At 31.2% G+C, this 15,300-nt stretch overlaps 1 protein-coding gene across 1 annotated transcript; it reads left to right on the top strand.

Moving 5' to 3' along the window:
• The first annotated feature begins 11,811 nt into the window (after window positions 1-11,811).
• LOC117686708 (complement C1q-like protein 4) lies at window positions 11,812-12,642 on the top strand. Its single transcript, XM_034462282.2, has 2 exons — window positions 11,812-11,975; window positions 12,215-12,642. The coding sequence occupies exons 1-2, from the start codon at window positions 11,849-11,851 to the stop codon at window positions 12,625-12,627; spliced, it is 540 nt and encodes a 179-aa protein (XP_034318173.1). The 5' UTR covers window positions 11,812-11,848; the 3' UTR covers window positions 12,628-12,642.
• Window positions 12,643-15,300: the final 2,658 nt, after the last annotated feature.

Raw genomic sequence — 15,300 nt, 5'->3', positions numbered from 1 at the left:
CTGATTATTTGAGATAATTTGCCGCCATCTTTTATGCATTCCACACACCACTCACAGTTTCTTTATTTGGTGTTCTGTGTGTATGGCGACAAATTGGTAAATTTGCACCACTCACCCCTTGTAGCTTCATCCTGATTACATTTTATCTGGCTAAGTGTAATGTAGTAGTATATTAAATACACACATCTTTGTTTGCAGTGCTTATTTACATCTTTAGAGATTTACTTACAAAAAAAGTAAACATTTGTATGACTTATATGTAATTATTGTCAATTTTGGTGCGGTGGTGGGTAGGGGGGTAGGAAACTACAGAGAAACTTAACTTGGCTGTGAAACATATGCTTTTATTCTTTCTTGTTGATATATCAATGAATGAATTATAACAAATTATATGTACAACAATTAATTTTGAAATATTCATGCACAATCAAATAAAGGGTTTTACTGTTCTCTGCACAAGAAATCGGCAATGTGAACAAATTGGCACCCTATCATCCCTACCTTTAATTGTAGAGAGTAGGTATCCTTCTATATTGAAAACAATTCCAAAAGTAAGACTCATAATAAGTTGTTTACTGAGGAAAAGGGAAAAAATGTATTTATTAATAAGTCCGTATGATGTGATAATATCTCAATGATTTGTTTATAATCATAGTACTAGTGTATCACTGTATGCATACATAAAAACGATAAGGTATGCTTATATTTATAAGTGAAACAGGACAGATTATTTATATTTAGATTATTTAGACACATGTACTAATCTTCATGCGGGGATCTAGAAAGGAGGGGGTCAGGGGATCTAGACCCCCTCCTCGGGAAAATTGGAGCTTATTAAATTTACATAGTAATTTTTTTTAAAATTGGCCTAGGACCCCCTACAGAAAAAATTAGCTACGCTTATGAAGTTCTCTACCATAACCGCATTTTTACACAAAAGGGGTGAATAAACCCGGGTTTTAAACTATTACTGGTGGTGAAATACCTTAGGGTTCAAACGCATCAGGTGGAAATGCACCAGGGCAAACAAAATCACTTAGATCCGCGAAGCACACTGCATTATTACTAGTCTACTTAGATATTCTGTGTAAAAGTAAATACAAATAATTATTAAGTTAGGTAGGGAGAAGTGAACATAGCATTTATTTGTATATAAGAGCATGTACGTATGATTTTTATTTAGAACAGTTTGATGTCGCTAGGATACATATTTTCAGATCCTTGATTTGATTGGTTAATTTAGATATTGAATCTCGAATTTCGAATCTCGAATCTCGTATTTCGAATCTCGTATTTCGAATCTCGAATCTCGAATGATCCTTCTCGGCTTTCGTATATATACCCCTTTGTTTGTACTCACAATAATGAGAGAGATGCCACAGCATCAATTATTGGTTGGTATCAAGTGAAATTTATCTCCCCACCTTCTTGCTACAAACTGCAGATGCTTCCGTATATAAATTTGTTGTTGATGCTTCGCGTCGGTTGACAATGGTTTTCTCGGGGTGTCAATTTCAACTGTTACCCTCCCAAACAGGGATTATATATATACTGTTACATGTTGACATGTAGTGAAAAGAGTGACCAGCTACTACATCCTTTCAAAGTAAGACAATATATGGTATCAAAATTGACATTTAGAAATTAGGAATAGACGTCGAAAAGAAAAAAAAGTGTTACGTCTAACAACAAGACATTAACACGTTGTGGAGAGATTTGGGGAGCTTCATCTAGTTAAATACTAAATTTTGGTGGAAACTGGTCAGCCAGCTTCAATCTTTAAGTGGATAATGTTTAGTTTTAAGAATTTCATATTTTAAAGACACTTTCTAGAGACCAATAGTACACAAGACTTAACTGTAACCTGATTAAGTCTCTCTGTTGTCGTCAACTACTGCGGTGATTTTATGAGGGTTGGATTGTGGTGACCATTTTGATGCTCTATTGATCTCCAGAGAAAATGAGATGTGCAAAAAAATATGTTAGTTAATTGGTAAACCACATGGCCTACTACAAATATAGCAAGACACTAAATGAAAGCTAAACATTATAATGGTTAACCAAAAAAATTTATTTTTCTTTGAAAAATCATTAAATACTAATATCAAGAAATGTGATTTCTAGTATTTGGGCAGTAACTAGCAGAAAATACAAGTAAGTAATCCCAAAATGGTTGTTGCATAATTTGAAATAATTGTGTAATCAACACTGATAAGGGACCTAAAAGCATTCAGTTTGAAGATGCAATACAAGCTATGGAATTCATTATCCATAGGGCGATTAATAATCCAAACATTTAAAGGGCTAGTTGCTGTGTTTATATGTTTTAAAGCTACATTTTCCCGAAAAAGAAAAGCTTTCTTAATACTAGTATATATAGGGAAAAATTAAAGATGAACTGTGTTGATTTTTCTCTCTCCAAAAAATTGTAAATTATATATAAACCATATTAAAAAGAAGATACGCCTGATTAGTATTCTGACGAAAATTTTATTCTGAAAATTAACAGATACTGTTTATTGGGAAGTTTTAGAAAACTTAATTTCTGATAAAAAAAAAAAGAAAAAGAAAAAAAAATATATTCATTTTTTATTATGGCCAATTTTCATTGTTTGAATTTAGAACTTTTTCTATGTGCATGTACCAACTTCAGTCAGTTCGAAATATATTCGAGGTACTACATTTTTTATGATTAACATTTAATTAAAGATTTATTAACCCTAAACATGTGTGGTAATCTGAATAAGTTTTGAAAACGTACTTGATTTCTTAATTACACCATTTCCTCATATGATTTAGGGACTATATTCATCGATATTTTCATTGAAAACTAAAAGCGATACCCTAAACAGCTGGATAATTATAAATTTGTTTAATATTTACAAAATTCCTATGTTCTGACTACTGAATTGAAATATTACATAAAGTATAGCAACAGCTTGCAATACTATTATATATACATGTACTCATATAAAAAACCTGTAAGTTGCGTTTGGTCAGCATGATACACGTTACTATGTACTTACAATGAGCACAATTTGTATTCTTGTTGTTTTTTGTCTGTGTGTCGCTAATGGCGATGAATCATGTGACCGGAAAGAAATGGAAGACACAATTTGCAGTCTTTGCTCTCAACGGAATGGAAAGCAGTCACGTACGAAACTTACAGCCTCTAAAATATATTATTTTCAAAATTATACTTTTACCTAATAACTCTATAGAAAAATAATTTCGGAAACAATATGCATTTATAATATACATATGCTCTTACTCTTACCTAACTATTGATTTTTTTGGTTTTGTTTTTAAGACCTTAAATTTTTGGCAACAGTACAATTTGTTTAGAAAATTTCACATGATTCTCAAAAGTTTTTTTTTTCACAGTGAAATTAATCTGAACTTTTCTACATTTAAGGACATTGAATTGCCTTTTTTCATACATATCAAAATATTCCCAATTAACACCATCTCCATATATAAGACACTTGTTATTGATAGCGTTGAAACTAATAACGGAAACGGATATGACGCAAGATCTGGCAAATTCACAGCTCCTGAAATCGGTCTCTATATGTTTCATACAAGCACGACTGCACGTGACAAATCTCACAGCATAATTGAAGTTGTTAAAAATGGTCAGGTAAAAGATGCTAGCTGGGCCGATGCCATGGATCATAATGATAGAGCAGTCGCTTCTACAATGACCATTCTAAATCTGACAAAGGTGGATGTTGTACTGGTCAGGGTGGGTGTTCACTATATAGCGGAAATGTTCTGGAGAGTAATCAGTATACAAGAATGAGTTTTTCCGGGATTAAATTATCCTAAAGGACAATCATGACCTTGATCTGCCTTTGCTGGAGTAATTACCTGCCTGACTGTAAAGAACTGACTGTATAGAACTCTTTATTCAATGTGAATAAAAAGATACAAATAAATACCATCATTTTTAATGAAAGGTTGGTTCAAATGTTTCTAACCTTATATGGATATACTTGTTCCTCTTACATATCAAATAATTTCAGTAATTAATAATAAGTTTTATTCTAGATTAATACAGTGAAAAAATGACAATAACAAACCGTGAACCATCTCAAAAATCCATTAAACGAAATACAAATTCAAAGAGAGCAACGCGGACCTCTAAATAGATAGAGGTAGGATCAGGTGCCTAGGAGGAGTGAGCATCATCTGCTGTCCAGTCACACCCGCCGTGTGCTCTTTGTCGTAATCGGGAAAAATACCGGAAAAGTCCGTATACAATTATACAACAATAAAAGCCTACGTCAACAACTATACAAAAAGCTCGTGCCAATTAAAGGGAAAATGATAAACATTTTGAAACAATAAAAGCAATGGAAGAGAAGTAATAGTGCTTTATTGACAAGAGTTGTTCGCCAAACACAAGATGTTTAAAATATTTTCTTTTTTATATTTTTTCTATAAAGTATGTATTTGCAGTGTTACAACTGTAAAATTATAGACACCATATTACATTAATAATTTTTTTTCTGTAATCAAAATAAAACAAGTAATGTTTTTTAGAAAATTTATTTGAGTACCTGGTTTAATTGCATATTTTTATGTAACTTTGGTTTATCGTTTTTCCTTATTATAGTATTCAGACGATAAATAGTGATTATTTTTTACCTTTCTTTAGAAAGATATTGAAACAAAAAAAGTAATATCTACTTGTCATTAAAAAAATCATTAAGGCAGCTGGTGGTAAAGAAATTAACTACATGTACTATACCTTACTTAGATTTTAAAACATGAAGCTTTAAGCTCATGTTCTGTTGTATTTGGTGATGAAAAACTCTAAATTGTGTTAAATGATGGCAAAAAACTGGCTAAAATAGTTTTCATACTATTGCAATATATAGAGGATATCTATATTTTATGATTTTATATTTGCTTTATCCAACTCGTTTAAATGGAGTATATACTCGCGAGGCTCGCGAGTTGGATGAAGCAAATTTTAAAATCACAAAATATTAGATGTTCTATTTACCTTATACGATTTATCTCATTTAATTTGTATTTTAGATCTTTTGAAACAGCACCGTTATAAAGAATTAAAACATATAATATTCAACAATAAGACTGCCGAACAACTGACTCGCCCCGATTACAGCATGCTCATGTGTTGTCCCTGACGTGCAAATAGCATGCTGGGTAAAACCGACAATCTAAAAAGAGATTATCAACGGTCAACAAAAGATATATCCGGAATGTTCACAATGCTCAGAAAGATACAATGATAGATTTTTGTAAAAATAATGTAGCGGTAAGCAAATTTTAGGTTTGTAACTTAAACTTGCTAAGATAAAGGCACATGTGTACAGAGAAGCTGTAATATTTGGAAATATAATAGCTTTGATACTGGAATAAGTTCTTATACTATTTATTGCTCTTTGTCCAAAGGATTTTAGTTTTAAAAAGGCCACGACCATCAATTCCTCTTGTGTTCTTTATACATAGTTTTGGTTATTGTCACGGATCGACAACTTAATTTTCCCGAGAATAAAATTCATAACAATTTATGACACAATTTCGTGCTACGATTTGAAGTGTTTAACTTCTTACATGTTGATAAAATTTATAATTTAAAATTTTTAGGATTCTACGAGCGAGCACGATACCTAGGGACGCTATATTACCAAAGTTTCTCAATAAATGTATTTTAATCACAAATTTTGAACACATGAATGTAACAGACAAAGTTGATTTATGTTGAATGTGAACAAAACACACAATATCAACAATTTAACGTGCTCGAAAAAACTCAAAATGCACTTTTTAAGCTAAATTTTAAGTTCATTTGAACAGAATTTTTTCACGCTGTGTAGGTCTTTGAAATTATCTAATTATAGGAATCAATCATTTCAACTAGATCAATAAAGCTCCCCACATACCCTTTTGCAGAAATAATTATTAGCGAACTCACGACTTTTTAAAAGTTTCTTTGAACAAAGCTTAAACCATCCTTATCATTCAAATTAGTCTATACATGCGATATTGTCCATTTGATAATACTTTGAATATTGCATAATAAGCCTAGAATGTCTTATTCATCAGTTGTCACTGAAGTTAAAAGTTCAGCTTAGATATTGCTGGGAATAACATTTTAATATTAATACCATATTTCTAAAGCAACATGCTCATTAACTATGTATTAGCTACTTCAGTATAGAAATTAATTACTATAGTTTATTGACACATAAAATGAATTCACAAAAAGTGCCATAGACATAAGTCTATTACTAAGACTCGGACCAAGACTTGCTTATTATTGCTTATTGGGTATTATCCTGTGATATGCATTTTGTTGTGATATATGATTTGTTCTTTTATATAACAGGTAAGTACTTTAAGTAGTTACAATTGCTCAATGTTTTGAGATATTACTCAGATGAAAAATTAAGAGAAGTATAATCTCAAAAATCTTCGAATTAAACGATAAACTTCTAATAAAACAATTATCATCAGAAAGAGTTATGGAAATAAGCTTGATAATTCTTTAAATAAATTTACATTTATTAGAAAAAACTCCATATTTTTTTAATATTCTTTTTTGTGAATTTTTACCCTCAATTGACATTGTTTGATATAAATAAAACGGCTCTTGGTTCATTTGTTTGGATCATGATACTCTCTTTTAACATATGTCATACTGCTTTGTTATGTTTTCAAGCTGTTTTAGGCGAAGTTAAAACATACAACTTTGCAAAGAAAAGTATGTACAGCAATATGATACCTAGCTCGGATCTGGCTGTGGTGGACGGAAAGTTATCACGTATTGAGTGTACCTCGTTGTGTGGATACGAAATGGCCTCTACAAACCTTCTTCTACAAACCTAATGACGGAAGCTGTTTTATCTACAAATAGCCATTGCTTAATAATACACCTGTTAATATCAAATCAGGTGTAGAAGTATTTGAGATAAAAGGTAAGTTTAAATACATTAGGAACTTTGTGAAGAGTTCTTTTGGCGAGAGTTACATATTACTCTGAGGTGTTATACTGATAAATATAATCTCGACCGGTTATAAAAAATGTTATGTTGTAAAGTATATTTTAAAACCGACTGAGGATAACACGTATGTCTTATCATTTTTTCAAAGGCAAAGATCAAGTTCCATCATTTTTTTCTTCTCGTTCTTAATTTTTTGAAACGATTTGACGGACTATCCTGATTAAAAATGATAACATCATATGAAACGTTAGACATGTTTTTGTATTAAACTTTAAGCTGAAAACCTTAAGTGATGAATAATAAAGGTGTATCGTATTATTACACATCCAAATATATAAGAATAAGATTGGTTCTAAATTAAAGAAACATGGTCAAGGTTTCGGTTCAAATCTATTTTTCGGTTGTTATTACTAAAACCGATTTGGTTTGACTTTACCGATCGCTTCGCGTTCAACTCTTTCAGCTACGTCATACATAAACAATACCCGCACCTTAACCACAATTTTTTTATTGGTGGATTCAGCTTACCGCTGATTGGCTGCGGGTTAACTAAGACTAAATTATGCACGGACAGAACAACAACATATCTGAGAATGAAAAATTCACATGGGTACTCGTGACTGTCGAAATTGGGCTATTTTTCGATACAATACATACGGTACATAACATATATATAGCTGTAGCTCTATGTATAAATTTTGGGTTAGAAAATATAAAGCTACAGTGCATACAATACTTACATGTACAAAAAAACTTTACGGCAATTTGCCGCATATAAAAATAACGCAATTTTTGAAGAAAAAAAAAATAATTCTTCATTAAGTTTACTACTGTTAATAATTGTATTTTACTTGCCCTAAACTTTCTCCTATTAAACAACCTTCTTCCGTACTCGGAAGGCGGATCAAGAACTGTATTTTTTATGTATGTAAACAAACCATTGTTCATGTATGGAGCTGGTGATCGGCGGTTCAGAGACAGGTAAAATAAAGAAATCTGCAGTAAATGGTTTGTGGATATTTTAGTATATATACATGTATTTACATCGAAAGTGATAGGGCAACAGAAGAGAAACTAATCGGACACTTGTCTAATGAAGACGCACATGTACAAACCCCCTTGCACTCTCCACTTCCGTCTCGTTCTTTCACACCATCCTTCAATTCTTTTATTGACTGTCGATTGCCGATCGAAAGGTGTAGAAATCGAGGAATTCATATCTATCACTTCGACTGGCAAGTTATTAGGTAATACATGTGCATATTACACATTTACGGTATTTACATGAATTGAACGCTTAGCACATGCAACTTCTAAATATTATATTTTTTATAACGCCGTACTCTGGACCGTAGCTTGAGTTGAGGCTATGGTTTAACGCCCGTTTACAGAGAGAGAGAGAGAGAGAGAGAGAGAGAGAGAGAGAGAGAGAGAGAGAGAGAGAGAGAGAGAGAGAGAGAGGGAGAGAGAGAGAGAGAGAGTTTTGCACAGAATTTAAACATAGGGGATAGTCGATTTTGAATGAATAATATTGGGGGGAAATGAACTGTTCTGAGAAATCCTTCAGCTCTGGCATTGCATAAACATGTACTGATAACTCCGCCTAACTCAACCAATCATAAAGTTTTCACAACGGCGGCGTGTATAATTTATGCATGACGTAGCTGACAGAAATGATCGTGACGCTATAGGAAAAGTCAAACCAAATCGGTTTTGATAATAATGTTTACAATGCTTTATTTAGGCATTTTTAACAGTAAGCCAAAATTTGAGTGTTAGTCGTCGAGTTATAAGCGAGATACAGAGCTCAAAGTTTGTTGTGATTTGTTTGAATTATGAAAATGCCAGTCTATCTATTTGAGATAGGAGATATCACAATTCACATGAGGCAAACATGATGCAGAACTCTTTTATTTTGGAAACCAAACAATTATTATTTTGACGTCATACCATCTAATATAGTTTGGCTCTGGAAAATACGCTGGTTTATGCCTTTATGTTACTTAAATAACCAATCAAGTGAATTTGATAATGCTTATGTTCACTCGCCAATCTAAATACATAACTGAATAAACACAGTATATGATAGCAGTTAATCTGCTAATATAGTCACGGTAGTTTATCAATGAAATATTGTCACGGATGTCTATCAACAAAACATCGAAATTTGTTGCAAATAAATAAGAAACAGACAATACCCTACCAGTAATAATTGCAAAATTATTTATTTTGTTTGACAAAATTCTCGACTTTTAATGTTATATATTGTATAAAATTATAATCCACCGTACATCTTTGTCAATAAAAATATACTTATTATTGAAACGAAATAATGAGATCATCATCTAGCATCAAGGAAAAATCTTTTCTTTTCGTATGAGAAGATTAATGTAATAATTTTATATTACTGCTGAGAATAGATATTGTATGACATACAAGAAGAGAAGAGACAATCGGCTAGATCCAACAAGTAAATTTTTAAAAGGGTGTATTACTGTATTAATTCATTAAGCCATTAAAAAACCTCTGCGATGTCATTAAACTCATACATGACATATAGTCAGCGTTGTTTCACCAATTTGCGTAATGATTTCGTGATAAACTAGCCGATTCAGACTTTGTGATATTTGAATGCCACAAATTTATAGTATTTAAGAAATAAGGTTTAAATTTAAAAAATAAGAGTCATTATGATTGATCTTCATAAGATATATACATGTATGCATCTCGTCCTCTTGATTATGACATTCTGAAAAAGGTCGGGTATTTTTATGCTTGAGGCTTTGTAAGAAATCATAAAATTCGCTCCCACGAAAAAAAAGTTGGGGCAAGGAATAAATGTCGTTTGTTGTAGCAAAATGAGAATTGTATTGGTGTAAGAAGTACTGTAAGTACTACGTATTATAAACACTGTACTACTTTAATATATTTCATCAGTTTAGATGGTGAACATACAAGTTAACTGTTTCTATCAACCGGTATATTTTTTTTTATTATGACTTACAATAATTACTTTTAGAACTTCATAAAGGAATAAATTGATACCAAGTTTTGAGTCTTCAGATTAAATGATTTTAATAGGACAAATTTATCTAAAATACTTCAACCACATCTGCATATGTATCGGACAGTCTGAAAGACAAACTTTTCAATACATGTACATTTAAACCATGTAGGGCAAGTTCCAGTTCAGTTCAAAGACAGTTCATAACTACGAAGTTTGAGTCAATTTTCAACGTGTCGGGGTCATCAGAGTATAGAAATATTTCATGCTACGTAAATTTTACGACTTTTCGTTTAAATTTTGGACGTTGGAAATTACATCGAGTCAATATATAAAATGACATTGCGAAACTTTACCACCGATGGTCCGGTGTAACGAAAAATTTTGAACCTGATGTAGAATTCTCTTTTGAAAATTATGGTTTAGCAAACAAGAAATGCAGTGTGCATAGCCTAACATTTTTTTTATAGATTATACACTTGTATATTTACTTATTAATTTATATTCTTGCAATGTATAGTCATTTTCGTATGGCTTTGCAAATTGATAAAAATCAAAACACCATACCTTACGTAACTTCACATTTTTGTGAATATTCACATTCAATTGCTCTAACTATCTTTTCAAACGTATGAACTTGTTGCTGTATAAAATTGACAAGTTATACGACATTTTTAGAAAGAGCTTGTTATTTAGATATGTTAATATTTAGTGAATTCATAATGTAGATTTTATTGTCATTTAATAAAAAGCACAATCCTAATAAAAGAGAGAAATGATGGACAGTAATATGTGTACAAGAAAAAGAAATCAATTCCATATTCTACTATTTTTATTACAAGCCAGCAGACGCTCGGTTTTCTTTCTTAAATATTGTGTAGTAGAAATGGTATCTTGCTTATTTTTGTCAAATATTATAACACTGAGGTAAATATTCTTCGAATTTGGACCTAAACAAAAAATGCCCTGTCATCAAAGTGAATTACAAGTCAAACATTCATTGGCTTTTGTCATCGCATGGATACAATTGAGATACGTTTTCATAGGCTTACCTTTGATAAGGTGAGTTCCGAGATGTCGGAAGTAAAGTTTCTTCATTCCCAACTCTTATAGTGTCTTAAAAATTCTACTATTTATTAATTTTGGTTTGTAGCTAAAAACAACGAAGATATAGCGGAAATCTTGCTCTTTTTTTTTATAACAATCGGCAATAATGGGTGCTCGGCAATAATGGTTACTCGCACCTTATGTTTAATCTAAATCTTTGACAAAACACATTTTATTTTTAATCAAATTTGGTGGAACTAGAAATAGTGAAATATACATGAAACTCTTCAAAAGCTAGTTCACTAAAGCGTTGAAGGGAGTATAGTTGTGTCAAAAATAGTTAAACCAGAAGTATTTGATAAAGCATCACCCGTTGGTAAAGCTAAGTTTTATCACCTGGGTAGTTTACACCACACGGATGAGATAAATTGGAATATTAATTAGTTCAACAATTTAAGAAATTACATTTTCATAAAGCTTAGACGAACAGCGTTTTATGATTAAAAACATTTACTTACCCTTTTTTAAACCAAAGTGTTACATTCCAGATATCTTTTGGAAACAAACGTGTGAATTCCTGAAATATTTTCACACACATCTTTGTCACATTATTATGTTTCTATATTCATTGATTTTTAAGAAAAATTGAAATTGATCCCCTTATCAGTGGGAGTAGCTCAATGTCATCTGATATTTACAAGTTAAATTAAATTGAAATATGAAACATATGAATGTAATAACGACATGCAATATAATTTCATATAAAATACCGATAAGTTGTATCCAGTGTTAGTTTGTTACATCTTACAATTTACTAACAATGCAAAGAATTTGTATTTTCGTCGCTCTTAGTCTGTGTGTTGCGTACGGCGATGAATCATGTGACCGGAAGGAAATGGAAGACACAATTTGCAGTCTTTGTTCTCAGCGAAAAGGCATCCAGTCAGGTAAGAAATTACAGCTGCTGAAATTGATTTCTTTTTTCCTTTTATAACGTCATTCTTTACAAAAAAAATTTTGATTTTGGAAAAAAATGTGTTTAAAATCATATACTTTAACACTGCTAAAGATTCTTTCAAAAAGAAAACCTCAGATCTATTCAGTAAATACTTACCATTTCAAAAAATCAAATGATATTAAAAAATTGTTTTATATGAATAAAAAAAATTTTTTCCCTCCATTCCAGGTCATCAAATTGCCTTTTTTTCTTACATGTCAAAAAATGTTCCAATCAACACCATCTCTAAACATAAGACTCTGGTCTATGATAGGGTTGAAACCAACGCAGGAAAAGGATATGACGCAAGATCCGGTCAATTCACAGCTCCCGAAAGTGGAGCTTACGTTTTCCATACAAGCACGACTGCATATGACAAATCTCACAGCATAATAGAAGTTGTTAAAAATGGTCAGGTGAAAGATATTGGTTGGGCCGACGCTATGGATCATATCGATAGGGCAGTCGCTTCTACAATGACTATTCTTAGTCTGACGAAAGGGGATGTCGTCCTTGTTAGGGTGGGCCTATTGTACGCTGGAAAGTATCTGGAGAGTAATCAGTACACCAGGATGAGCTTTTCTGGCTTCAGACTATCCTAAAGAGGGATCGTGATGTTATCTTTTCATTAGAAAGATGGGTTTACCTGTCAAGTCTTTATTCTTTATTCAATAGATGAGAAGAGTAAAATAAAAGTCTTAATTTAATTATTCTTTTAGGGCATTTTGGATCAAAGATAAATAAAATATGTATTCCGATGAATAAAAAATATGTGCAACATTTCCTTCAATCTTTCAAATAGCTTTTAAATTTACAAAAAAAAATTACAAAGTGGTTTACATGGACTGCCGTTTTTGTTTTGGTAATTTATTTATTCATATACTTGCATATGAAAATATAATTATTTTGATGAGATGTCCAGTTGTTGTTTAAGAAAATACAGCACTAAGACAATATTTACAATGACATATTACAGTATGCCTCAAAACTTAAAGTTGCCAAGGTCCAATATATACCTACTTGCATATCCATTGACCCTAAGATAATTTGTAAAACAACCATGTTTATGTACAGATCTTATTGTGTTTAATAAACACCTTAATTATTTGCTATTATCTGGAAATGAAATTCATTTCTTTAAAACAATATTATTGAAGGTTCAGCATAGTGCCAGAAGTACTCGCAGAAAAATGGCGGACATGATTTAAGTTTTATGGCGCTTGCAATATAAAAGTCACTTAAATAGAGCAACACAACTATTTTGTTAGATGTCATTTGAATGAAATAAATTTCAATAGACGTTTCGGGATACACTTATACAAATTTCAAAGGTATTCTAAGATGATCTCTCGACATGTCAAAATAATTTCAATCAACAGATTCGAGGAAGTGAGTTCTCTTGCATGATTTTGGTTTGTTTTTTTAAGATATCCCACTCCTCAATGTTCTTGTATCAAGAATTTCTTGAGAAGTATATCACTAATATCTGTAGACAAAACGCACTTAAAAATATAACGATAATAGGAGGTCAGTGTTTATCCATCTGAGTTATGGTCAATTTAATTTGACCTTTTCGCACTTAAAAAGTGATTTCAGCCTCATTAGGATTTGTTGTCAGTATGTTTGATTAAGCAAACTTTTTTCTTGAAATATTGTATTTATTTATGCACAATGGTCACACTGAATAGAGAGATTACAAAAAAAAATTGTATGAAGCTGCATACATTTTTGTGTAACCTTTTTGCACTTATAATCGACAACATCTATAATAATTACTATTTGATTTGAATTAAAAACATTTTGAATATCTAGAATTTTATAAGATTATTCCAATTTGTCTAGATATGTATTCAGTGTCATTTTGACATAATAAAACATGGGGATCAGTGATGTCAAATTTTAGATATATGGCTTTAAAGGTAAAATTCTCATAAAATTTGGCTTTAAAAAATTCAGGCATTTTTTTAAATATATATTTACATGATTTTATGCTAAACGTCTATCACTCTCTCAAAATTTAGTTTTGTACAAGTCACACAGAACCTATAGAACATGTCACAAACCTATCAAATGTTAACAATGTGAATAATGAATAAAGAATAATAAAACAAAGTAGATTGAAAATTCATAAAATTGCTTGTTTCTATCATTTTCAACTGAAAAAACCTTCCGCGCGAGAAAATATTTCCCACAAAACTTGTTCGTTTCTTGAATTCAAATGTATTTTCGTTCTGAATGTTGTGTAATTATAAAATGATAATCTCTCTATGATGTTTGAATTAATAAAATCATATTCCTTTAATATATATATATAATGACCATCTGCGCAATGAAATCAAAACGTGAGGAGTGAGATACCTTAAAGAGGGCTAGGTTGTCGTGGTCATTATAAAAAATTTCCCCCAAAAACGAGTGATTTATATGGGAAAACATTTAAATTTTAAAATTAAAATATATGGAAGTTTTTTCCCTACTAAATAATGTTTTATAGCCAAACAATTTTTTTTGTAAATTAACAATTTACTATATTTGTCTTTGGACTCTGAGTATCATCAGTGTGTTTATAATCCTTTATGACACTTGCCCTGTGCACCTGTGCGTTGTCGCTTTGAAAAAGCGTAGTTTTTTGTAGAGACAAGTCGAAATGTAGCATGTTAATTTCACGGATAAATATATAACTTTATCGGATTTATTGTTACCTTGAACTAAACATTAAGTCCCTGGATCATACACATGACATGCCAAATTCACAAACAGGGCTAAACATAGTTTCACAGTCGACAAATTACCGGTTGTAAACTATAGTGTACGGACAGAAACTAAAGTTCACGACGATAATCTATGTATAACATCTGTAAACCAGAGTTAACGCGATCATTTGTTTCAGAAGTGTAAAACTATGAATAACACTAAAAAAAAAACCAACCATCTGTGACTGTAAGAGAATTTTATCTGATAAATATATATATAGTTTCACGATTGTAAAACTATAATTAACGGCTCTTAACTATAGAAAACGTATATAAGTCAAAAGCCTATGAGTATGAGTCACATGCTTATACACCAAAGGCACCCGGTTTAATCCCCAAAACCAAAGACAATTTTCTTTTTATGTTAACATTTAATAAATATCAAAAGTAAAATAATTATGTATTTTCCACCCTCTTACATAAATTTATTTTACGGTTCATAAACTATTATTAACAGTCGATAAGTACTTTTTATTAATGCCTTAATTACGTTTTCATTACAATATTTGGTGTATTTAAGCATAA

The sequence above is a fragment of the Magallana gigas genome, chromosome 5 (assembly GCF_963853765.1).
Source record: "Magallana gigas chromosome 5, xbMagGiga1.1, whole genome shotgun sequence".
NCBI lineage: Eukaryota > Metazoa > Mollusca > Bivalvia > Ostreida > Ostreidae > Magallana > Magallana gigas.
This window is presented reverse-complemented; position numbering and strand designations above follow the sequence as displayed.

Coding starts and splice junctions, on each gene's coding strand:
- LOC117686708 (XM_034462282.2), top strand. CDS start 11,849: ATGCAAAGAATTTGTATTTTCGTCGCTCTTAGTCTGTGTGTTGCGTAC. Junction 11,976..12,214: donor GCGAAAAGGCATCCAGTCAG/GTAAGAAATTAC, acceptor CCTCCATTCCAG/GTCATCAAATTGCCTTTTTT.